The sequence below is a fragment of the Urocampus carinirostris genome, chromosome 6 (genome assembly GCF_059441175.1).
Source record: "Urocampus carinirostris isolate Australia breed hairy pipefish chromosome 6, RoL_Ucar_1.0, whole genome shotgun sequence".
Lineage (NCBI taxonomy): Eukaryota > Metazoa > Chordata > Actinopteri > Syngnathiformes > Syngnathidae > Urocampus > Urocampus carinirostris.
Genome location: NC_142354.1, coordinates 10,544,505 through 10,571,078, shown reverse-complemented (window position 1 = coordinate 10,571,078; position 26,574 = coordinate 10,544,505). Strand labels below are relative to the sequence as shown.

Genomic DNA, 26,574 nt, shown 5'->3' with positions numbered 1-26,574 from the left:
ATTAAGTCCCTGACAAAACAGATGTGCCTTAGCAGGGACACGGTGTATTTACGAGGAGGGGATTTACGTAACAGGTTCAAGGTAGCCTGATGTAACTGAAGTAAAAGTATTGGGATTTAAAAATATTCTTAGAAGTACAAAATGTCCTAAAACTTACACAAGTAGTTGTAACAGCATAAATCTCTCGTTACTACTGCAGATGTAGGACAATCTTTGTCTTGCCGCCTCTTCATTTTCCCAGGCCAGACCGAGTATTTGGAAGAAGGAAAAATAGAGCTGGAAAGAAACAGTTTCGTTAAGGATATTTATAACGAAATTTCAAAATACAAGTAAACGTAAAACAAAAGTTAAAAAACACTCCAGACCAATTGATCAGGGAAGCGCCCTTTCACCAAGAGGCTAGGAGTGCCCCCCCCAAAAGGAATCGACGAATAGCTGACCAAACACTCAGAACTCACATTACAAAGTAAAAAGAAGGAGTCCCAACACACAACAGTGTCATGATTACTGATGTGACTCAGCTGTGCCCACTCCTTTGGGGCTAACTGCCGCGGTTTCTGATTGGCTCCCGATCAGTATTTGTACCCAGTCCTGTCAATCTCCTGTTGTCAGTCCGTCTGCGAACTTCAGTGAACACTATGCAAGCCTTTTTTGACCCTGACCCCCACCTGTCCCGTTTTTTGCTCCTGCCTGTCCCTCGGCTTCGACCCGTTTTTGATCCTGACCATATCTACTCCCATCCCGGCTTTCGACCTCTTTTTGTCCCCGACCATGTCTTCTCTCCCATTCTGGCTCATGACTCACTTCCTACCCCGACCACGTTTTTGCTCTCTGTCCCGGCTACTGACCCGTTTTTCCGTCCCCGACACCGCCATCTTTCGCCACAGAAGATCCACATCCACGTTCGGAGCACAATCCGAGTATCAGAGCGACTTACCTGCCGCGTCCAGCGAACACCGGATCGTGGGTGCAACCCTTTTCTCTTTCTTCCAAATAAACGTGAGAGATACGCAACGCAAATGGGTCCTGTCTCCTTTCTGGTCCTGACAAACCAAGTCTTCAAGGTTGTATGATAAGATACACATACTTTGACACATCGGAACACCATTGCTGGGAGAATACCGACATGAAAGAGTGCAATCAGAAAGTAAATACTTCGTTAAAATATGTGAATTCGTTTTATGATTAAGTAATAAAACTAACATAGCTGGAAAACTCGTGCAGACACTAACCAGCCCCGTGTTTTCGTTAATGTGATTTAGATTTGGCCTCCAAAAGGTCATCTTTTCACCATCATGAAAATACATTTTTAACAATCACTTAAATAAAACTGTCTTTTGGACGGAACACTGACTTAACACCTTTTCTACATTTTTTTGTTAGGTGGGAAGACAGCTGTTGGTTGATTTTATTTTTCAACATTTCAGACGTTCTTTAGCAAAATAATTCTGATACTGACAATTTAAAGTTATTATCTGAGTATATTTCACAAACACTACTGTAAAGTATAGTTTATTTTAGTTTTGAAATCCATTCAATGACAACAATGTGCGCCTCTCTCTAACTCAACCACTATGTGGCAGAAATGTGCTGGGTTACCCTTTTCCAACTGTCAAAGACACGAAGAAGACTTGCGAGACGATTCAATCGTAGAGGAATTCTTCGGCCTTTAAAAAACGTTTTGAGCCTCGGTTCAAAAAACAGCTCGGTGGCCACAAAAAAAGTAATCTTGTTGTGTGTTAAAACGTTGACTCCAGTTGTTTTTCTAACATTGTTCAATCAATTTTGAGAAGATCCCGCGATTTTACGGCTAATGCTAAGCTAATCTCCCAAGTAACTAGTAGCTGTCCGTAATATTGTCGTTGATGTTTCTGCTAAGAAGAAACAAAGATGGACTCTGCTGACGATTAAGCTATTTTACGCGTGCAATGTGTGTTTGTCACACTAGTGCTTACTGTTTTTGCATTTGTTTGCAGCTCGATATGGAGCCATCCCAGGTTGCAAGCTCACCGGCTTCCCAAGATGTGAACCCTTTGTTTGTGCAACAACTTCGGGACCTGGCTATACCCGAAGAAGCAGCTAAACAGGTACGAAAATTAGCTTATTATTATTTGTCCTAATGCAGTTGAAGGGCTGGTGATTTAAAAACCTTGAGTTGTTTGAATCTGACAAATAAAGGGATCAAATTCGATGATTTTGTATGTACTAAGAACTGTTAAGAATCGGGACAACCTTAAAAGGACAGTGTAACAATTTGTGCTTCCTAAGTCAAGTCTTATTTAATTTTATAGCCAATCACAAGAAGTCTCAAAGGGCTGTACAGACTACTTTTACAACATCCCATGATCTAAGACCTACATGAGGGAAAAGATGGAAACAATATAATTGACATCACATGATTCCTATATTTTTAGGACAGCAGAGGCCTCAGAAGCCCTTATGCCGCAGCACTGTGCAAACTACTCTCTTGTGTCGGCATATAAAAAGCAACAATTTGAATTGAACAACTAGTGGTATTTTTTCTCTCAATTAAAAAAAACATTCTTCACAACATACAAATACATATCATACCAATGTTAATTTTCATAAATATTCTTAGGTCGAAAAATGTGTATTATTTTACAGAATCCATACCCAGTATTTGCTGCCACGTTTCTCCAGCATCTTGCTGCTAACCTGGTCATTCGTTAACGGGCTATCTAGTGGTCCAATATTACACAATTTTTTTCCAACAGATTAAAACACAAAAAGTCATACATTCTGGGTTTGCTAAAGTTAAACTTCGATATTGCAATTTTTTAAATTATTTTAATGGAAAATATTTGAATTTTGCATGTAGTGCTTAAAAATGCTTGAAATGATTTCCTGTGGCGTGTTTCCCGGCAGTCTGACTCGACAGACCAATCCTTTAAATAAATAAACATTTAAAAAGTGCATGAAAATTACGCCAGTCCTCGTTATCAAGTTTTCATGTGTAGCGTTACTGCCACGTACTGTTGCATCCAAGAGGACAGTTTTATCAGACTAGTAGCTCAGGAGGTAGAGCGCTTATTCTGAGATCAAGAGGTTGCAGGTCCGATTCCCAGCCCCTCCGTGTTAAATGTTGAAGTGTCCTTGGGCAAGACACTGAATCCCTAATGCCCCCATAGCAGGTAGTTGCCTTGCACGGCTTACACTGCTATCGGTTAGTTTGTGTGTAAAAGGGAAAAGTGTGAAGCACATTGTAAAGCGCTTTGGGAGGTCTTCGGCTTGCAAAGCCTTATATAAATGCAGACCATTCCCTAATGTTGCTTATCATGGCGAAAACCCAGATATTTTTATATTTTTCATTTTTATTTGTAACGCCCTTAATCACAAGGAGTCTCAAAGGGCTGCACAGACCACAGGTTATTAGGACACAATCCCCTGATCCAAAACCGATGTGAGGGCAAGGAAGAACTCAAAAACCTCAACATGAGGAAATTGAAGAAACCTTGAGAAGGGACCGCACATGAGGTCATCCCCCTTCCAGATGACAGAAAAATGAACTTTTCTTTTAAAATAAAAAAATCTCATTGAAATTGGAATACCGTTTTTTTTAAAAATCAGTTAGGCTTTCTCTAGAATCGTGCAGCCCTACTGCGATCATGAGAGTAGCAATATCCCATCTCAAAATATTAGAATACAATGAAAAAGTGGATTTGTGTGCGTCTTCTTAATTCTTTCGCACAACAACGTTTAAATAGTAGAATACTTCTTACAGATACCAGTTCTCTGCTTAGCCACAAATGACTTAAAAAAAAAAAAACCTTTTTGTTATTCTTAACATTGTCTTTGCCGATCGTAACCACACTTTTTTTTCTCTAGTCATCATAAATAGCGAGAGCAGCTGTCGGACAGGTACAGGTCATTTAAAAATTGAAATCCGATCGAAAGGGAAAGTGAATTTTTCTCTGAGATTTTAGTTGAGGGTCAAATTGGTTGAGGGTACCACTGTCATTCCTGCATGGTTTCAGTATCTGCCAACGGTAACTCTTCTTTTTTCTTCATTTGAAGGCTCTCCTGCATACCGGGAACGTTTCTGCTGAGGAGGCGGCCATGTACTACTTCAACAAACTGGAGAATGAGGTGCCCTTTACCTAGCCTTTGTCTCAACAGGTACACTTTGGCTTCATTCCACCTCGGGGTTGGTCCAAAGCCAAATCTCAGTGTCCGCTGTGTGTCCTCGACAGGAGGGAGATCAGGACTTCATGTACAAAATGGTCTTTGTGGTCAACATGGAGCTTGCAATGGGGGTTGGAAAGGTACTTTTGATCATGCTCCTCCTACCCGAATCTTGCGTGTTTTTCCTCAAGGTCATTTTCTTAAAACAATTCCAAATGTATTTGTATAATTCTTTTCAGCAATCAAATGCATCTCATAGTGCTCTATAACACGTTCATCGTTTAATAAGGAAATAAAATCTTAGTTTGACCAAATATTGAACAATTTACAGCACCCTCTCAAAAAATGAGCATATTTTGTTTGCTATTGACTTTCTTTAATGCAATTTACAAAAATATCACACATTCCGGATTCATTACAAATCAAGTGCAAAACTGTAAGGCTTTAGTTATTTAAATATTGCTGATTATGACTTACTTTTTGCAGTGTTCAGTAGAATAGAATGTATCTCTACCAACATTTACTTTAATTTTAAATGATTACTTTTAAATCAAAAGAAGTGTTTCCTATTTTACTAGGGGTTATGATTTACTTGTTATAAAATAACTTAAAATATGTTGAATTGTCTAAGGCACATGGTAGATAATTTGAACATTTATGAGTTTATTGATTTTGACCATTTTGAGTAATGAGCTGCCATACATATATATATTTTTTCTCATTTTACTAGAGAAAATCAAAAATCCAAGGAAATGTTCTCAGGTGAGCTTTGCTTCAAAATTAAACAATATCATCAACGCCTAAACCAGGGGTGTCAAACTCATTTGAACTCGGGGGCCATACAATAGAACAAACATTCTGTCGGGGGCCGGACTAGTAGATTAAAGAGAAAGAAAAAGAGATAAAGAAATAAGAGAAAGAGGGAGGGAAAAGGAGAGAGGGCGGGACAAAAAGAAAAAGAGAGAGAGCGTGAGAGAGGGGGAAAAGAAAGGGAGAGGAAGAAAGAAATCCAAAGAGAAAAAGAAAGACAGAAGGAGAGAAAAGAAAGTGCAAAGGGTATGAAGAGAGAAAGAGAAAAGGAAAAAAGGAAGTTTGAGCAAAAGAGGTTAAAAGACACAGAGAGAGAAAGAGAAAAAGAGAGACACAGAGAGTGAAAGAGACAGAGAGTGGGGAAAAGGGGTGTAAAAGAGGAAGAAATACACGTACAGTGTCTTTGTGAGAGGCACCTGGCTTTGGCAACATCAAGTTGACATATTTTAACCTGCAGCTTGTTTTTCTCTTGCGCTTCTCTGAGTGTTGTCTCGCGGGCCGGATTTAATCCCTAAGCGGGCCTGATCTGGCCTGCGGGCCACCTGTTTGACACCTGTGGCCTAAACAGTCAATTTTATCTTTGAAGCCCCGATTTGTAATATTTCACCACTAGATGGCACTGTGCTGTCTGAAACTACTAGTGATCCCAAGAGCCAAGAAGAGATCCGCAGATTCGAGAGCGTTCTCCATTCGGGCCCCAGTGCTGTGGAATGCTCTTCCCCCTGAGATTCGATCTGCAACCTCAGTGGAAATGTTTAAATCTAAGCTTAAAACACACTTCTATTCTATATCTTATGAATACCCTATATTTCATGTTGACAATATCTTTGTGTTGTTTGTTATTGTGGCATCCATTGCAGCCTGGTCATCCTGGAAGGGGGATGACCTCACTTGCGATCCCTTCTCAAGGTTTCTTCATTTTCCTCATGTTGAGGTTTTTGAGTTTTTCCTTGCCCTCATGTAGCTTTTAGATCAGGGGATGGTGTCATAATAGTCTGTGGTTTGCAATAATCTGGTCTGTGCAGCCCTATGCTCTTCCCCCTGAGATTCGATCTGCAACCTCAGTGGAAATGTTTAAATATCAGCTTAAAACACACTTCTATTCTATAGCTTATGAATAACCTATATTTTATGTTGACAATATCTTTGTGTTGTTTGTTATTATTGCAGCCTGGTCATCCTGGAAGGGGGATGACCTCACTTGCGATCCCTCCTCAAGGTTTATTCATTTTCCTCACGTTGAGGTTTTTGAGTTTTTCCTCTAGCCATTTGTTATTTTAATGTAGCTGATTTTGCCTTACATTCTATTAATAATATACTTTTTTATGATATGCTAATATCTTGAGGTTGGATATTTCAGTATTTTCCATAATGAGCAATATGATAACAGTAGAAAACTTGCAATATATCAGTCAAGTTTTGGTCAAGCCCGTAATCAAAAGAAGTCTCAAAGGGCTGCACAGACCAGACTAGTATGACACCATCCCCTGATCTAAAACCTGCATGGGGGCACTGAGAAACTTAAAACCTCATCATGAGGAAAATAAAGAAACCTTCAGAAGGGAAAGCACTTAAAATAATCCCCTCTACAGGATGACCAGGCTAATATGGATGTTGCAATACACAGACACTGTCAAGCACCCTCTGGTGGTTAGTTCGTTAGTGCAGTTTAATCTGATGTAGGACCGTTAGACCAAAGCCTTTTTTACGACACCAGTAAATCAATGATCCTTTTTTCGCATGAATCTAGAGTGTACGAGATTATTCTTTTCTTCAAAATGTATTACAGAAAATAAAAACTTGATCACAAAATTTTCACCAGACGACACGTGATTTGCACATCTTCCTCACAGTTCAGAGGTTCGGGGTTTAATTCCAGCTACTGGCCTCCCTGTGTGGAGTTTGCTTGTTCTCCCTATACCTGAGTGGGTTTTCCCAGTTTATTTTCCTTACATGTACCAAAACCATGCAAATTGTCCCTAAGGATTAGTGTATTAGTGAAGGGTTGTCTGCCCTGTGATTGGTTGGTAACTAGTCCAGGGTCTCCCCTTCTCACTGCCCCAAAGTCACCTGGGATAGGCTCCAGGTGTCTTTCCCCCCCCCCCACTGAAAATTAATACATCAGGCCTGTTCTGTCCCCAGTATAACACATCTGGGTGAATTCGTTGGTTTTAGTTCCAGTTTCAAAGGCAAATGTGAACATTCTAGCTTTTATGGTGACAAATGAATAATTTGACTGTTGTTCAAAAAGCAATTACCACCGATACATTTCAGTGTAAAAACAATTTTCTTAGGTTGCTGTCGCCAGATTATGGCAAAATGTATTGATTTTTATGCAGGTGGCGGCTCAAGTTGCACACGCTGCCGTGGGATTGTACCAGGCCCTGCAGCACAAAAACAGTTGGCGGGAGATGGCCTGGAAGTGGGACCAAAATGGGTAAGACTTCTAAATGTTTTATTTGTGATTTTGTGTCTTTTTTTGTATATATTGTGTGTGTATATACACACTTGTTCACTCCCATTTTTTCTTGAGCTGCACTCGTTCAAAGTTTAGCAACTGGTCAACAGATTGAAAGTGCCCGATCTACGATGCAGCAGCATGGAGCGTGAATAGCCCATGTGTTCCGAATAACATCATATTCTTGTGTGACGCAGAGCCAAGAAGATCGTGGTCCAGGGGACTGACATGGCTAATCTTTTAGAGCTTCAGGCTCAGGCCATGAGCCTCAGTTTGCCCACTTACCTTGTCCAGGATGCAGGACTTACTCAGGTAAGCCCAAAATATGTGATTAAGTAAAGTTGGGGGATATGGAGTATTTCATCAAACCACCAATTGTGCAAGTTCTCCCACTTAAAACAAGTGGGAGGCCTGTAATTAATTGCCTTCTTAGGTATAATTTTTTTTTTAGTGCAGGAAATCACATTGTCTGATTTTTCAAGAATGTATTTGCAAATTACCATTAAATCGGCCGCCAGGGACTCAAACCCTTGAGTGGCAGACGTGTGCCTCTAGAGAGTTTGCTAGAGAGCACTTGTATGATCTCGCTCATTTGGTGGTTGACTACCTTAAATTCACAACCACAAGGCTCACCATACTAAAAAGTACATGCTCAGTTACGTGTGCCATTCTTGTACACACGAGGCACGCTTGAGAATAGGGCTCCATATACAATCCATATGCCCACACTTTACCATTTATTGTTCTCATTGTGTTTGATACCAAATCTGCCTTAAAGAACATACACACACATGCAATGCATACATGCATTAAAACTGAGTTTAATTGTGCTGTATTGTTGCCATGTTTCACAACTAGTCGGCTTAAAAATGACACCCGACAAATGAGGACAAATTTTAAAAAGTTCACATAACAGAATATACCACAATATTAAACAAGCAAAAGAATCGGTGTTTGTCAAGTAACAAACAAAATACATGAAAATGTATCCTATACATCCTGCAAATATATACTTTTTTTTCATAGATTGCCAAAAAAAAGCATCTTGGGTTTTTGGACCAGAAATAAGTGCAAATGTGAAAACCCAGTGACAGGATTTTCAACATTACCAAACAAAAAGTATACTGTCGCCCTTGTTAACTAACTCACTCACTTTTCCTTCTTTGAGAACTTTGCATTGCAATGCAAAAGTCTGAATATGTCGATGAGGATCATGTTGAGGATGCTCTCAGTGATGACAGCTGCTTGTTGTGGCGTGCATGATGTCTCTCATCATTAAGATGGTTATTTTTTAACAATAATCTCTCAGACTTTGCCAGAAAAGTAAAACTTGATGCTTAATCTTGAACTTGTTTCCAGCATTGTGTGCAAGTTGAGCTTCTTTTATAGAGCAAAATTAAACACTGTTTCAGATTATGATTTTAATAAGGGTGGGCACTTAAAAGCCTCGGCTTCAGCACACGTTTAAGTTAATAATATTGTATTGTTCAGCTGTTGTTTTTTTGTTTGGTGCAAATCATTTTGTTCCCTTTTGTTAGTTAGTGGTTGATACTTTTTTGTGCTGTGTTCAAATAAACTTCTTAGTGAAGTGTGGAGTTCTCTGACATTTTTGTAGACTTCGGTCGTCATGTTTCATGACTTGAATTGACTTGTGGCCTTCGAAAATGGTGCCTTAGTTGGTTCTCCACCTCGCTCTGTTATGTTTGCTGACTCGTGCTGTGTGTGACGCCATTGGCCGACGTGCTGAGTTACGCAACAAATCGATGAATTCAGTTTTTGCCAACGCTTTAAAACAGGGGTGTCAAACTCATTTGAGCTGGGGACCACATGCTAGAAAAAAATCTCACGGGGGCCGGATTAGTAGGTTTAAGAGAAAAAAAGAGCAGGAAAAAGAGGGATAAAAAAGTAAAGGACACAGTGGATGAGAGGGAAGGTAAGATAGAAAACGGGAGAAAGAGCGAGGGAAATACAGAGCGGGTGGGACGGGAAAAAAAAAAAAAAGCAAAAGTGAGAAATAGTGAAAGTTTAGAAAAATGCGAGAAAAGAGGGAGAGATACGGACAGCGAGAGAGATACTACAGTTGCTTTGCGTGTGATGCCTGGCTTGGTTGACATCAAGTGGACACATTTAACTCTGCAGCTCATTTTTCTCTCGCGCTTCACAGTGTCGCCTTGCCTTGACACCTACACTTTAAATCATCGATTTTATCGATTCGTTGTTGCAGCTCTAAAATCAACGCCAACACTACCCCATATTGTCCACACAGTGCCTTCTACTACCTTTGCCTTTGAGCAACACAATGCACCGCAGTGTAAACAAGACACATATTTAATCGAAAATGTCATATTTTTATGCGTGCCTAATCGTCACTACTGTATGTGCCCCACTTTTTATCTGCCGCGAGTGGTGAATTTGCAACACTAAGATGGCCCGCTTTATTTCTGGCTAGGTGGCATCGGGTTCCCGTACTATCCTGGCCATCATGGGCGAGGAGGACATGGTGAACAACGTCACCGGCAATCTGAAGCTGCTCTGATCGGCTCCGGACAGGAGGTGGTCTGTTATGCGAAGGCGGGGGTTGAGCAAGCGTGTATATAACCTTTCAAAACAAGAGTTTGTTGAACTCTCTGCATGGATTGCTTGCGTTTTGGGCACTGATGAGGAGAGACGCTAGTTCTCTCTCCGTGAACTCATCGACAGGTTACGGCTGGAAAGTCTTAATCCGATTGCATTCCTGTTACTATTTGATTTTGCTTATACCGCAGATAAAATGACAATTAAAATGCTGACATACTCCAGGAGACAAAGATCCTTTTGTGAGAATTGCCTGTAAATGTAACTTTTCCTCTCTAAAGACACGTAAAAGGATACATTGATTACACTCTAATGTGCGCGGTATCATTTCGCATTCGCGTTGTAACGGAAACATGCATGGTTTTTCTCTTCAAATGTGTAACTGCACAATTACTGTGTTTCACTTTGTAGTATCTGTTTATTTCTGATCAAGAGTGACGCTATATAAATAAATGCCATTTCAATTCAAACTACAAATATGTCTGTGTTAGACTGTTGGCCATTTATGAAATGTGCTTTCATCCGTACACAAAAACATACAGCTAGAATATGATCATTGAAGCACAAAACATAGTACCCAAAACTTACTATTTTACTTTTTTTTGCAAGGATGGTCAAGCATTTTGAGTTAGGGGCCCACTTGGGTTAAGAAAAAAAGAAAGAAAAAAAAAATCAACTCAGGGTTGGGCAAAATGGGAAAAAACAATTGACTGGATCTTCATTTTATCTGCTGATAGTCTCGAATCTGACATCTCTGCAATACACGAGGACCAAAGACCATGTTATCCCATATTTCTCACATATATTTACGAATAAACATGCATGTGACGTCTACATTTACATGCTATGTATCATCTATTTATTTATAAATTGACCGTTTCATTAAATTGGTTTTGAAACATTTAAAATTAACAATGTGTAATAGTTAGGGCCTCCTAGTGGTACAAAAAAATGGAGAAAAAAAAACAATTTGATTTGATATTCGGTAAAACTACAGGAACTATCATACCATTGTTCATTTTTATTTAAAAGAAATCATAGGTCAAGAAATTTGCTTTTTTTACGTGGTTGATTCTATACCCAAGGCCGCCGCCATGTTTGTCGTTTTGCTGCCTGCTGTGTCACTGGTTTTATTTCACATTAGACATCAGTGCCATCTAGTGGTTAAATATTACACACTGGGGCTTTAAGTAAACTATAAGCCCTATTTCAAGCACTAAATTTCTCTTGAAAAACTATGGAATAGGGCTAGGGTTCAATAGGTTTGGGTTTTTTTTTTTTTTTTTTTTTTGTCTTTGCATGAAATTTGATAAATATCTTTAAAAAAATGTTTTAAGAAAATTGCATGTAGCCAGCTATTTGCACATTGGCCTTGACTGCAATCCACATTAAAGGACACTGGAGACAAGAATGACATATTTCAATAAGTAGTACTTATTTGACTACTATATCTTATTTGGACCATTTTTGTTTGGCGTACCTGATTAAAAATCCTGACAAGCTATCATAGGGCTTGTATTTGGCCTCGCACTGTTTTATAGAGATGAATTGACATTATAAAGAAGACAAATTATAAATATATTAGTCAAATAACGTGACGTACATTAAAAAAAAAACCTCAAGTCAAATCACATTTATTTGCGACGCCCTTTATCCCAAAATGTCTCAAAGGACTGCACAGGTTACAATGACACCACCCCCTGATTTGAAACCAACATGCAGGCAAAGAAAAACTCAAAAACCTCAGCATGAGGAAAATAAGAAGGGGCCTCATAAGTGGTACCCCGCCTTCATTACATTATACCCACCAGGCAGGTTGGCAATCCAGTTTAGATGATGTGGCGAGTCTTTAAATAGTTTTGTGGGCGTTATCTTGTCTCATGTTTTAAATTTCAAACATTTTCATACACAGTGTTGCGGACGATGTAATGTAGAGATGACGACGAAAATTTAATATTTACAACCAGATTAGTTGTGGAACTTCTGAATGAACATAAAAAAAGATTTAAGTTTTAATTTGTTACTATTTGTAGTTATTAATGAATTAATAAGCAATATGGAGATGTAGTGCACTGCACATTCGCTTAACACTTCATAAGAAAAATAAAATAAATATAATAAGAAAACCTACAATTTTGCCTATTTTACAATGTTTCTTTTATTTTTTTCAAGAAACAAGATAGAGAATCTTAAAGCAAAAATATATGATTAAAAAAAATTCCACCAATGAAGTGAACACAATCTTGCAGTGCAAATACATATTTTTTAACCCTATTGGCAGAAAGTCTTACAAAATGTTATATTTTTTCTTATTTTAAGAGTTTTTATCTCTAAAAATGTGTCATGATGACTGATTTGGATCACCTGTGCCTTCTCGTTGGCGCCAGCCGCTGCGGGCTACCTGATTGGTTCCATCCTTTTTAAGCCCAGTCCTTTCACTCGCCTGTTGTCAGTACGTCAGCGAACCTGTTTTTACAAGGCAAGCATTTTGATTCGGACTCCCATTGGTCCCGCTTTTTGCACCCGTTTTTCCACCCGTGCGGTCCGGATCTCGTCGTTTGTCTCCGGCTATGACCTGTTTTTGACCACGTTTGCTCTCCTGTCCCGGCTCATGACCCGTTTTTTGATCCCGACCACGTTTTTGCGCTCCTGTCCTGGCTATCGACCTGTTTTTTCCGTCCTTGACACCTTCATCTCCCGCTCCGTAAGATCCACTTCCGTATTCGGATCACGATCCGATTGTGTGAGCAGCTTGCTTCATGCGTCCAGCGAGCACCGGATGGTGTGCACTGCTCTTCCTCTTTCTATCAATAAACTTGTGGTTAATATGCATTTGGGTCCTGATTCCGTTCTGGTCGTGACAAAATGGCCTTCTTTAGAAAACATTAAATCATTTTGACACTTTGAAGAAATTAGCAAAACAAGTTTTTCAATTCTACGATGTCTATTTTTATAGTACTGTATATCAATAGCAGAGGTTTTGTATATATGTAGTACAGTATTTCACCGATTAAAGTACTTTTATTTTGTAGTATTTCCATAGTAGTGTTTCTGTAGTATTTTATAGTATTACTAAAGTAGAAGTTTTCATATATATCTCCAGTATTTCTGTACTATTACTGTAGTTTTATTGTATTATTTTTGTAAAATGTCTTTAGTATTTTTGAAGTATTTCTACAGCAGAAGTATTGTTGTATATTTGTCCCTTTAAGTAGTTTTATTTTTGGAGTAAATTCATTGTAGTGTTTCTGTAGTATCCATCCATCCATTTGCACCGCTTATCCTCTCTAGGGTCGTGGGGGTTTCTGTAGTATTTTGTAGTATTTCTACAGTAAAGGTTTTGTATATCTGTTGTGTTTTTGTACAATTAGTGTCATTTTATTTTTGTAGTGTTTTCCCAATTTTTTTTTTTTAGTATTTCTGTCGTATATAGTTAGTGTTGTTTAAGTTTTTGTATATTTGTAGTTTTTTTTTTTTAGTATTTCCATGGTATTTTTGTTTAGTATTTCTATGGTATTTTTGTTTTTCTATAGCAGAAGTATTGTTGTAGTATATTTGTCCTCTTAAAGTAGGTTCATTTTTTTGTAATATTTCCATTGTAGTGTTTCTGTAGTATTTTGTAGTTTTTCTACAGTAGAAGCTTTGTTGTATATTTGTAGTATTTTGTGTATGCTTTTTGGTAGTATTTCCATAGGAACATTTTTGTTGTATTTTGTAGTATTTCCAATGTAATTTTTTTAGTATTTTTGTAGTACTGTATTTTTTAATGTATTTTAATGTCGGAATTTAACCCTAACCCTGATATTACTCTAATTGTGTGCTGCTGGAGCCCATCCCAGCCGTCGTCGGGCAGTGGACACCCTGAACTGGTTGCCAGCCAGTCGCAGAGCACACAGGGACAATTTGCTCGCTCAGTCACACCTAGGAACAATTTGGACCGGCCAATTAACCTGACATGCATGTCTTTGGAAAGAGGGAGGAAACCGGAGTGCCTGGAAGAAATTTTATAATATTTCATTTTCTATTTCTGTGGTAGTATTTTGTTGTATGCATACAAAAGGACAATAGAGACAAAGCTAGCATCCAAAAAAATGAAGTTTTATGACTAGCATTTTATGTACTATTTTATATTTTGACCGCTTGCTTCTGTCGGTCTAACGAAAAAGACTGGCGAGCAAAATGTGGTCCGCAACTTGTTTACCGTGGGTGTAGTCTCTTTGTGGCCAGGAGAGGGCACTAGCACAGACTCCACAGTTCGTATTCGCTCTCGAAAGCAATTACTATACTAGATTAACGAAAGTTTAGTTTGAACAATTTTTATTGACACTTTAAACAGCAATTAAACATATTCACAATTTCATTATATAATTTTCTAACAATGAGGTTTGAACAATTTTAGTCGACATTTTTAACAGCAATTTAACACTGTGTGCGTTGTCATTTTTTTAATGTGTAAGAAAAAATAATCGGCCGATTTCCCCATCGAGTAACACATCACTCTTTTACCCGAGCGATACGTGACATCATTCACCACCAAGCGAATCACGATTCGCCACATCATCCCCGTTGGCTCCACCCACTTTTCCTCCCCCTCCTCTGTGATGCGTCATGATGAAACCTGAAGAATCACGAGGGAGTGACGGAGCAAACCATTTCTCCCCCCACCTTTGTTCGCGATGAGATGGCGATCTTTTTTACGATTCGACCACGGACTTAATCCTGTATTTCAACGAAAATAATCGTTCGTATGTCACTGTATCGTCAAATAGCGTCGCCTTCCAAAGCAAATAGAAAGCACTATCCCCCTACGAAAAATAATCCATGAGACAAATCCAAATCCGTTTCATTATAAAATCCGAGACATTTATAGCCTTAAATCCTCCGTCGGTTATCGAAACTGTCCTCAGAATATCCCTACGCGAGCTCCATTATCTTGCGACTTGTTCGCTCTCGCACACGTCCCACTCGCCATCTGAGCTTTTTTCCATACCACTCCTCAACGCGAAGGACGCCCCTTGTGGTTTGCTGCTGGGTGGGGGCAGGGAACATTTGATTCCCACGGCCAATGAACGCAGCACTCGCCAGCATATCCAATGATCGACGCGTGAGTAACCAATGAGGGGCGAGTGTTTGACGTCATCACCTGTTCCGCCCTTTCGAGAGCCCGTGCACGGTTGCCAGGGAAACCCCATGGCGTGGCCGTGTGTCAGTTTCGCTTGGACCCGCGTACGACGCCGGGGGGAGGGGGAGGAGGGAAGGGAGTTTGGGTGAGGGGGGGATGGGCGCCTCGAATGCAAAAAAAAAAAAAAAAAAAAAAAAAAAAAAGGATCCCAGGCAGAATCAGAGCCCAGTAACATACAGCAGAACCCCAATAAAATATATATAAATATATACAGCAATTGCAAACATAATAAATTGATTAATCGGACGGAAATAGACCGGAGCCACCTCATGGATGCGTTGCACCGGGAAACAAGCGGGTATTTCACTTTCCCGATTTTTGCGGCAGACGCCGAGAAGTTTGTTTGCTACCGCGGGAGAGAGAGCTACTTTTAGAGGCGAACCAGCGCAGGAGACACCGAGGGCCGAAGACGGGCCTTGTTGGATTTCATGTCGGGATACTTATAAGGATATTCTCTCCTTTGGAATCGTCCTGTGCGACTCAATGATGCATGTTTAGGTGAGTGACGATTTGTAACAATTTAAGCGACGTTTCGAACGACCATTTTGACATATTTTTCTGCTTTTGCAGTCACGGCTAGGCTAACATCGCTAGGTCACTAGTTAGCATTGAGTCAAGTTTTGCGTAAGGAGTTCGAAAAGGGGAATTATGACATGGTTGTGGAGCTTACCCGAATGTCCCTCAAATGTTTTAGTCCACAATTGGGGCTTCTTTTTGCTTCGGGACTCGACTTCATTGCTTCCTTATTGGGCACTCGTGTTGTTGTTTTCCCCCTTTAGCGATCTTGTTTAGATACACTTTACATTATAATAGTGTAAACACAGATACAAAACCTATGATATCGGTAATATGTTGACGTGAGTCCGTAAATCTAATTATTCCGACTTTCGCCACAAAACTTGTATTTTCCTCAAGTCAGATCACATTCAATCAAGTGTGTGGTCTATTTGACTGATTTTGTCGAAAGAATTCAAGAAAAAGAAGGCCCAGTCGAGTTTTAGTCTAAAACCACCACGGCGCTGGTAGCATTTATGTGGCTAGTGTTCGCTAAATATCCAATGGTGTAGGTAGGAGGGGGGCATGATTGCTTCGGGACCGGGCTTCATTGCTTCCTTATGGGCCACTGAAGAGATATTGTATGGAGACTATACATTAGAATAGTTGATACACACATTTAAAACAATATTGGTGAAACTCGTGATATGTTGACGTGAGTCTGTAAATTCAAATATTTCTACTTTCTCCACAATACTTCCTCATGCTAAATCACATTGGAGTGGGTTTGCATGCTTTTAAACAACCTTTATTTGTATTATTTTGTCAAAAAATCCCAGTTACAAGGAGCCCGAATCGAGTTTTACTCCACGATGCAGTTAGCATTGGTGTGGCTAACATTAGCTAAGTTGCAAATGGTGTAGTTGACGTTATCTCCGAGGAGAAAATGCACGGTTACTTCAGGGTTAGATTTTATTGCTTCCTTGTGGAGCATTATTGTTGTTATTTCCCCTTTAGCGACTTTGCATGAAAAACGATCTGCGTGGAATGACGTACGAAACATAATAGTGATGTAACTGTGATAACGTTGACGTGAGTCTGAATACAGTATTCGGTCTTTCTCCATTATTACATGCTTTTTGTTTGACATTTGTTGCCACTGTTCGTCAAATACAATTTTATATTGAATACAAGATCAACAACTTTGATAAACAATTGGCAAAACACAAGGGAGATACACCGAATTACTATAACTTGCTTTTATGACTACTTTTTCTTCCTCGAGTAAGTTTATATTTATGTGAATCAGTTTGTCAGAAAATATGTGCGAGTTGTAGTCCACGATGCAGTTAGCCACCGTGTGGCTAACGTTAGCAAGTAGACATTGTGTGCTTGACGTTAGTTCACAGGGAAATAACATGATTGCATCGATGTTGTCATTCTCGTGAAATCATTTGGCGACTACGTCATTTTTTTTTTTTTTGCGATATTTCCCCGCTTTTGGGCTGTTTTAATAAGACGTCTAAGGCAACATTCCTAACTTCGATCGGGCGTGTGAATTCGACTTAAAGCTTGGTTGTGTTTCCCCCCTTCCTTGTATTTGTGCATGCAGGCGCCCCCACCCCGTTTAGGGGCAGATCCGCTTGCTTGTCCTCCCCCAGTGCAGATGCATTCCCAACCCCCCAGCCTCGGTGGGTCGATCGCTCGGCGGCGGTTGGGAGCAATGGCCGGGTGGTCTTTTTTTCCCCTTTTCTTTTTTTTTCAAAGGTAGCTCTTGTTCCCTGATTCAGCTGTTTTGTTCACGCAAGGAACGAAAACATGTATTTTTGTGAGATTTGTCATCGTTAGAAACTCGTTTTCGTCAAATGGTTTCCCGAGATAGAAATAGAACGCAGGGTACATTTATAGTACAACGTGTCCTGGTGTGCATTTGCAGGCGGAAGAAATGCAATCGGCCTCGTCTGACTTTTCTACAGGGAGGGTAAAAAGCACCATTATCTCAGTGAAATGGGGGGTTTTGTTCCACCCGATCATGATTTAAAAATGCGTCAAAACATAGATATGATAAACCATGGGTCTCTAACCCTTTTCAAGCTGAGAGCTACTTTTTGTCACCATTTGGCGCAAAGGGCACCCAGTTTGATCCAATAATTTCCGTTTATCCTCAGTAGGGTCGCGGGTGAGCCGATCCCAGCCATTTTCTGGCAGGAGACACCCTGAACTGGTTGCCGTCCAGTAGCAAGGCACACAGGCAAACAACTCACTTGCTCATTCACACCCAGAGACAATTTGGACCTGCTAATTAACCTGTCATGTTTTTGGAATGCGAGAGGAACAGGCACAGGGAGAACATGCAAACTCTGCACAGAGAGGCTGCGATAGTTTGATTTGAACCCCTGGACTGTTGCTCCCAGTTTGTTATGAATTTCTTAAGTAGCAAGTTGGCCAGATGGCTTGATAAATAGCCAAAAAGTAGCTTTATAGTTAGCTAGAAAAGTAAACGGGTAAAAAACAGAGTTGTGTAGCTATCTAAAAAAGTAAAAGCAATTAAATAGCCTAATAGAAAGCTAGAAAAGCTAGCTACTTAGCTAAAAAGGAAGCCAAAATTTACCCTTAATACTAGCAGAAAATAAAAAATGTTAGTTCTGTAGCATGGAAAAAATTAAAAAACCTAGGTACATAGCTTGCCACAAAGGTAGCCGGGTAGCTAGCTACACAAAAACTACACATTTTTGCTTATTTGCCATATAATACCCACACATTGAAATTTTGTTACTTGTAGTCACTGTAAAGTAAAATTGTAAAAAGATGAATACATTTGTTTAATACATTAATATATTATCATCGTATTCTTTTAATTAATTGCTAAAAAAACATTTAGCAATACTAGAATATATTTTTTTGCCCATTAATTGAAATAGTCTGGACTTATGTAACAGTTTTCAAGTCAATGAGACCTCCCAAAGCGCTTTACAATGTGCTTTACACTGTCCCATTATTACATATAGATATCAGCCATGCAAGGCAACTACCTGCTTATTGGGAGCATTAGGGGTCCAGTGTCTTGCCCAAGGACACTTTGACATATTACATAGAGGGGCCGGGAATTGAACCTGATACCTCTTGATCAAGCGCTCTACCGCTGAGCTACTGAAATCTTTTTATATGTTTTTCTAAAATATCAACCTATGTTGTTACTGTGTTGTTACCAGGTTAATTGTTTAAAACGGTTAAATAAACCCAGTCAACTATCCATCCATCCCTCCATTATCTGCAACGCTTATCTTCAGTGGGTCGCGTGGGGTGCTGGAGCCCATCCCAGCTATCTTCGGGCAGTGGGCAGGGGACCTTCTGAACTGGTTGCCAGCCATCAGCAGGGCACACAAAGACGGACAACTCCCTCGCGCATTCACACCTAGGGAGGAAACCGGAGTGCCTGAAGGAAACCCACACAGGCACGGGGAGAACTTGTAATCTTCACACGGGGGGATGCGATAGCTGGACTTGAACCCTGAACCTCCGCACTGTCGGGCTACGCGCTAACCGCACAGCCTTCGTGCCGCTCAGTCAACTAATCAAAGCACAATTTTACCAGAAAATCACAATGATCCATCCAGCACTGGCAAGCTATTTTGGGAACAGGTCCGCGGCCATCTTAACTGTCCTCATTGGGCACCCTGGGATAAACTATTGGGAATGCACGGAAACAAAGATTTAGGGCTAAAACAAAAAAAATTTAAATGCTTGGCCAAAATATTCTGTTTTATAGATTGCGAATCTTCAAACAACCTTGAAATCTTCAAACATTTTTCTTAAAAGTCCTGTGGATTTTGGGGGGTTCAGCAAACATGCCCAAGAGCATGTGGAGAGAGAGAGAGATGTCGACCACATGCATATATTCTGGCTTTTAAAAGGATACAGCATTACTGGGACAAATTGTGGGCTATTGGATACGCAAACAATTCAAGGTGAGCTATTTGACACTCAAACGGGAGAAACATTACAGAAAAAGGACAAATGCCTGGTAAAAGTTCTTTTGACAGCAAGCAAAATAGTAATAACAGGATTAAGAGCTCCCCACTGTGGAGCAGTGGGTGTGCACTGTGGAGGAATTATTTGTACTGGAGAGAATGATGTTTCAAATCAGAATACAGCAGACCAAAGACAAATGGGAAAAATGGATGAACGATTGATAGTTTTCTGCTGACTTCACCACATAGCTGAATGTAGACAGTCGGCCATAACAGTTGGGTCCCACGGACCCGGTTTGTTTTTATCACGGGTCTACATTTTATTGTTAAATTGAAAGAGTAATTTGTAAGGCGTTGTTTTTTTTGTGTGTAACTTTACCAAAGTGCACTTTGGCTCCCCCCATTCAGTGCTTTTCTGTATACAGTTCGTTTTGGACTCTATCCACGCATACATCGGCATTACACCCAACAAGGGCTTGTGGTCACCGGCTACCGACATACACAATACACCATTTGTCAATACACCATCATTGACAAATTGACAAAACCTCAGGGTGCACCGGGGTTTGTTATCGGGTCCGGGACGACACTGAGGCAGGGGTCAAGAGAGGAAGCTAAAGCTACTGCTGCAGCTACATAACTCTCACTACTACAAGCTGACTTGTTGTGACGGTATCCCACCAACGCCAACTGTTGTGTTTTATTCATCACTGGCTCAACCAAGTATCCCTGACGCTAGCACGCAGCCAGCAGGCTGCTCTCTACATCGCTTCCTGCATTGAAAGGAGAAGCCCTCCAATTCTGTTGCAATAATGTATAATGGCATTAAAGACCATTCATTCATACATTTACCTTGTGAAAAAGGCTAGCACACCATATATTTTAAGACAATATATAATGTGTCCCGGAGTTAATTCTGAGTGTTAAGGCTCATTCTGACTGTAATTTTTGTCATAAATAATGGTTTCAAGTTCTTTCCTACAAATGTCACAAAATTCTACAAACAAGGATACTGACATATTTACCAGAGACCGAAAGGAGTGATTGTGCCCAGTGCATAGCTCCGCCCTTTGCTACCGCTCACCCAATCATATTGCCCTAGGTGCCTTGCTGGCGTTTTAGGGTATTTATAGTTTGTTGAGTGAGTTTTCATCATAAAGTGTATCAACAGTATCAGACTTTTCATATAAAGGATTGCTTGGTGATGTACAAAATCGGGTTTGCTGGTGTGACAACCTGACAGTAAAATATTGTTAAAAATGTGCCCTATATTTACTAGACCATACCACTCGTCATGTTGGGGTTGTATTGGCTTTGTGTGCACTATATTAAGTTTTTTTAGAACATAAAAATGAAATGACACCGAGAAAATATGCATGGTCTTAATTTTGCCTCTGAGCCAGATGTACTCATGAAAAGAGCCGTATATGGTTCTCACGCCATAGGTTCTCGACCCCTGAGTTAGGTTGTCCGCGGTTGTCAGGTTGGATTTTGTGCTCTAGCCATTCTGTGTAGAGTTCTTCTCGTTTTTTTTTTTGTACGTCGGTCTCCTGTTTTTGTAATTTGAAGCATGATAGCAAGTCAAACCAAAGAATGGGGTTACCTTCTGTGTCCTCAGGTCCCCATGAGTGCAAGCCAAGGGCCCCGGCTCAGCGGCTCGCCACCGTCGGAGAGTTTTGTTGGAGCCGTCGGGGCCCCGTGATTCCGTTCAGTGTACCTGCCGCCTCCCTCCAGCCCACCATTCCTTCCTGTACCTTTACCCCTTTTTCCCTTCCCCTGCCCCCTCTCCCCCTCCACCCCTAACTCCCAAGCGTAGCTGTGCTGGACGTCATGAGCATAGCAATCGCTGTAGGAGTCAACACACCTCAAACCTCTTACACAGAAATGGCTGCTGGATCAGAGTAAGTTGTAAAGAAACCCCAAGACCACTCATGAAATACTAGATGATCCTTTTTAGGTGTTGATTTTTGTCTTTTAAGTCAAATCTTACATACTGTACAGCGTTTCCTATAATATTTTGTGAGACCCTGGTGGGTGGACAATCTAGGGAGGTAGCAAAAACTTATTTGAAAATGTAGTAAACTTGGAAAACAGTTTGAAAATAGAGTGAAATCCCAAATAACAGCTAAATTATCAACCAAATCCTTGCCAATTCTAATTATTAATTTCCTATTTTTTTTTTTTTTTAAAACTGAATTACATCACATTTCAGTAAAAAAATATTTTTCACTAGCAAATAATGCTTAAAATGACCAAAATGTTCCTGGAAACGTAAGATGAAATATAGTGAAAATTTGGGAAAAAAGAGATAAAAAATATAGCAAAATCCCAAATTACAGTTCAAATTTTAGCATTTTTTTTTTAATTTTCTTACTTTAATTCAAAAAAGAACTAGAAAACATAATGAGCAAAAATTACACATAATTTTTGAAATAATGAAGATGTAAAGACATTAAAACTTGTAAAACATGTTAAAAATAATCGAAAAAACTTGGAGCTTCCGGACTTTCCTGAGCTTTATTGGGTCGTGCATTTGCATATCATTTTCCAAAGTAGACGCACAGAGAACACAAGAAAAATGGAGAAGTTGTTAGGAATCAAGCCAAAACATCAGCCGCAGAAGAAAGATTCAAAAGAAACTAACAAAATGTATGACGCTACAAAACGTAAACGTACATTAAAAGCATCGTGGAAAGAGGAGTTCACGTGGCTTGTAGCAGACGACGCAATGCAAACATTGCATGAATGAAGATGAGTAAACACCGGTACATACGGATGGGAGATGGAAAACACCGATGTCATATACGTTCAATGAATGTTATAAGTACATTTATAATAAACTTCATTTTACAGTGTTGTTCTGTTATATATTCTGATTATCAATCCTTAATACTTTGCAACAATGTTTTTTTTTTACTATTAGTTGTCTTCTTGTGTTTCAAGTTCGGGAAAAATGTCTTCGCTAACTTTTTGTCATGAGTTTCAGACACTGCCATTGCTTTTAAAGTATTTTTAATTTAATGTGACATATACTCCTGTGCGCCTTAAATATTAATATTTCAATAAGCACCATTTTGATGGTGCACTTAAAAATTCTAGTCAGAACAATACAGTATTTCTTCACAGTGAACTCCAAAGATAGTTGGGTTAAAAATGACCAGATTTGGGTCATGTGTGGACCAATCAATTACTTGGGTTTCTTTGACGCCAAACTTTTGTGTTACTATGAAAAAGCAAATGGCCCAAAGTTGATTGTTCTTTTAAATAACTAAAAAAAGAACTCACCCCGAATAGTGTTGTTTGTTACACTCCAAAAGGTTTGTCGTACAAAAAAAGCACAATTATTTATGCTTTCATCAAATGGTTGTTGTATTTTTAAAGTCCTCCATAATTAGTCGTGGTGTACAAAAAGTAAAGGGTAGGAAAAAAATGTGTTTTTTTTTTTTTTTAAATATTCTGATTTATGTTTTCCAACTTTTAGCCCTGAATCCGTTGAAGCAAGCCCTGCGGTAAACGAGAAACATTTTAACAACCTCAGTTGTGGAAGTGCACAAAGTCATGGCTATCGAGGACTACCGTATACTGTGAGTATCAATTACTATTTGCTTTTTAATTACAATATTTTCTGCAAAAAAACTGAGCACACCCTCTAAGCTATCATCCGGCATGGAAAAATAGTGTTTGTATTGCCATTTATTTACTAAAAAGTGGAATGACAGACATTGAACTAGAGCACAATATTCTTCAAAATGTATCTAATTCTCATGTATGTTTGTTTTTCATATAAATTGTTCCCCAATGGTTTGCTTAAGAGGTATTTTAATAGTATTACTTTTCCAAAACTTTCAACAATAATTGTATCATTGCTTTAATATTTAAAAAAACTTTTTTGGGGAGAATAATATTGGTTTTATTCTCCCAGAAGAAGAGTTTTTATACTGAGAAAGATGATATCATATAATGAAAGAATAATAATTAAATAAACATATAAAATTAAAAGTATTTTTTGCAATTCTTAAAGTCATACTTAAAACAAGATTAAATAATCAATAGTGACAGTAAATAATAATTTTGAAATTAAACATGATTAGCATAATAGTCGATGTGTTTGCACTGGTACATTTGAACAAGCTTTTATTAAAAATATTTTAATTACTTTTAATGTATTTATTTATGTAAGACTTTTTAAAATAAAATGTTAATAGGACACACACAACTCTGTAAAGAGTATGCTCAGTTTTAGATACATTTTTAAATTGAATAGAAGAAGAATAGAAGAATTTCCTTTTATTGTCATTCTTTGTAACCATGCACACAGAACGAAATGTCGATACACCTGACCCGTACAGTTAAACTGTAGCGAGCCAATGCAGCCGCAATTGCAATAAAATAATACAATTACATTTAAGTCTTCTTAATCAGAAAGGTGATGTATAAATACATTTCTATTTTAAGCAAAATTTATTTCAATCATAACCTTTTTCATATTGGGATTTGTGGCATTTTTAACACCCGCAAAGCAGGTATTTTGGTATGAAAAATCTTGATATGAACATAGCAAAATGAATATTGTGCTGTTTGCAATGGATATTATGATGAAAAACCAGCCTAATTTGTGAAGTCATTTTGGAGATTGTTGTATAACCACAAATGTACTGTTTGACTGAAACTGCTTGTTTTTTGTTGTTGTTTTTTTTTTGTTTTTTTTTGCCCTCATTTTCATTCACCTCCATTTTCCGTTTTCCCTTTTTTTGGCCCGTTGTTTGAAGAAGCAACAGTCTTCCGTTGTGTGTTGTCAGGATCACAACTATGGTGCACCCCCTCCTCCCACCCCACCCGCTTCCCCGCTTTCCCAAAGCATCCTACCCCGAATGGATCTCAATGGCGAGCTCCGCAGTTCCCGATACTTGCAAAATGCAGACGAACACTCGGCCGACAGCAGCAGCTCCTCCGATGAGGACGGCCCACTAGCCGGATGGTGCCACTGCACCCTCATGCCGGACGGATTGCTTGTTAAATGTGACAACTGCAGGTGAGATTTATATTAATTGGGACCAAAGACGAAGATGAAAATCTCTTGCCTTTAGGAGAAATTAACCATTTTAAGTGGAGCAATTATCGGCACCAATATTTGGGGATTGTACGGATATCGGTATCGGCATTTTCAATTATTCGACGGGCCAATTAAAATGTTTAGAAACTGGGTTATTTAGGCTCAGATGCAGCGAAGCCTCTCCTGCTTTCTGTCTCGGACGCTTCGCCATCTGGTTGAGGCGGCGGAGCCATTGAAGCTGGAAGAATAATGTTAGAGTGGTGTAAACAGCAGTAACTCTGTTAACTTCTGAGTCCAGACATGCCTGTGAATCAAGATTTCATAAAGTCTGTGGTAGAAAAGCATGTGTGTGGTTTAGAGCTAGTGTAAAAAGTGGAGTTACCTTGTTTTAGGGAAGCACGTTCAGGTGGAGACTATTATATCAGTTCTTATCATTACATCGCAAATTATTCTCAAAGAGCCATGGATGCAAAATATTTCCAGACTACAGGCCGCTACATTTTGAACATTGCTGCTTTAAATAAGATGCAACTTGTTTTTTGTTTTTCGCGAACCTGATCATCACAGTGGTGTCAGTGGCGAATTTGACACATTCCGGGCCCTTTCGGCAAATCTATCCGGCTAAGGTGCCCACCTCAACGTGGCAGCTGGCTCAGAACTGGTGCGGACCAGGAAATCTGACTGTCAACCAACCCTAAGGGCCCCGTGCTGGGCTGCGTCCGCCTCTCTGCATGAGAGACAGGACGCATTGCCCAATAGGGCTTGCCCTACAATTTGAAATAAATCGGGATACTTTTATGTGCGCCTATGGACGTGAAAATACAATCATTAAAACAAAGCATTGTGATTTCTGCTACGTGCTCTGAATGTCAAAGTGAAAAAAATTCAATGAAGCACGCGTAAACCGCGCAAGTAACTATGACACTGGTTTGCACAAATGCCCTGTCATCCAATAAATGACGCGCATAAATGGATGAACGAAATTCCCACTCTCCCAATTCAGATCACAGTCTTAGCGGAATCAGCCGGGAAATGTTTATGAAGACGAATGCATCGAGCCACGATAAAGACACTCCTTTGACAATCACAGCGCAGCAGTCATTCATTTAATACGCTGAGGTCTGACAAAAATCATTCTACATAAATGGTTGAAATCCCTCTTACAAGTACTTTTGGCTAATTGAGTATTTTAGTGTGACGGCATGTGACTAATTATCTAGTGTATTTTTCCGAATATGACGTCACAGTTTCTGGTCCCATCGGAACAATAGAACTGATAATATTAATTCTCCTGGGGGAGAAATATTTTGTGAGTGTCAGACAGATGTTTGCATCAGTTGAGGATCAGTTGACTCATTTTTTGTATATCCAAACTGTTGTGTATATGTAACACTTTTTGGTGGTTATCTTTTTGCAGAGGAGTCAACGGAAGGAAGGGAACAGATAGCCAACACAGGAAAAATGAAACTATCTCGGGTACTCCTCTTTGATTCAGTTATTTTCCCGTGGCCGATTCTGATAACCAAACACTAAAATGTTTGCTTCCCATGTAGCCGGAGAGAGCAGCGCCACGGAAAGTGGCGACGAAGAGGTTTCGCCTTCCACAGTTTCTTACACCGCCACCCAGCACACGCCCACCAGCATCAAACTCACCGTCAACCGAGTCAAAAGGAGTAAATCCAAAAAGAGGAAAAAGAGTACGGAAAAAGCCGGCGGGACAATGAAGGGAAAGAAAGTCAAAGTAGGGAGAATATGTCACAACCGTTTTTGCTACTTCGTCTTCGTTTCTTCAAGTATGCCATTTGTACTTTCAGGCTTTTCGGGAGGGTTCTCGGAAGTCGATGAGGATGAAGGTATGTCCTGAGTGGGCAGTATAATATATATATCC

The 26,574-nt window shown here is 39.5% G+C and overlaps 2 protein-coding genes across 6 annotated transcripts in view; both read left to right on the top strand.

Annotated features, from left to right (window-relative positions):
* The first annotated feature begins 1,585 nt into the window (after nucleotides 1–1,585).
* LOC148363784 (putative peptidyl-tRNA hydrolase 2) lies at nucleotides 1,586–10,462 on the top strand. Its single transcript, XM_088337827.1, has 7 exons — nucleotides 1,586–1,723; nucleotides 1,977–2,087; nucleotides 4,036–4,107; nucleotides 4,212–4,283; nucleotides 7,293–7,390; nucleotides 7,609–7,723; nucleotides 9,861–10,462. The coding sequence occupies exons 1-7, from the start codon at nucleotides 1,586–1,588 to the stop codon at nucleotides 9,945–9,947; spliced, it is 693 nt and encodes a 230-aa protein (XP_088193953.1). The 3' UTR covers nucleotides 9,948–10,462.
* A 4,848-nt stretch (nucleotides 10,463–15,310) lies between these two features.
* The window catches only part of setd5 (SET domain containing 5), a 43,820-nt gene continuing 32,556 nt past the window's right edge, over nucleotides 15,311–26,574 (top strand). For 2 of the 5 annotated variants that reach the window (XM_088337826.1, XM_088337821.1), the window contains exons 1-7: nucleotides 15,311–15,665; nucleotides 21,252–21,534; nucleotides 23,115–23,217; nucleotides 24,403–24,665; nucleotides 26,104–26,162; nucleotides 26,240–26,427; nucleotides 26,501–26,539. In XM_088337826.1, the coding sequence (XP_088193952.1) occupies nucleotides 21,464–21,534; nucleotides 23,115–23,217; nucleotides 24,403–24,665; nucleotides 26,104–26,162; nucleotides 26,240–26,427; nucleotides 26,501–26,539 (723 nt within the window). In that variant the 5' untranslated portion in view covers nucleotides 15,311–15,665; nucleotides 21,252–21,463. Of the gene's footprint in view, nucleotides 15,666–16,251; nucleotides 16,378–16,813; nucleotides 16,947–21,251; nucleotides 21,535–23,114; nucleotides 23,218–24,402; nucleotides 24,666–26,103; nucleotides 26,163–26,239; nucleotides 26,428–26,500; nucleotides 26,540–26,574 lie in introns of those variants that run through there. The other 3 variants (XM_088337825.1, XM_088337822.1, XM_088337824.1) reach the window with 3 other exon arrangements.

Coding starts and splice junctions, on each gene's coding strand:
- LOC148363784 (XM_088337827.1), top strand. CDS start 1,586: ATGTGCTGGGTTACCCTTTTCCAACTGTCAAAGACACGAAGAAGACTT. Junction 2,088..4,035: donor CCGAAGAAGCAGCTAAACAG/GTACGAAAATTA, acceptor CTTCATTTGAAG/GCTCTCCTGCATACCGGGAA. Junction 4,108..4,211: donor TCAACAAACTGGAGAATGAG/GTGCCCTTTACC, acceptor TGTCCTCGACAG/GAGGGAGATCAGGACTTCAT.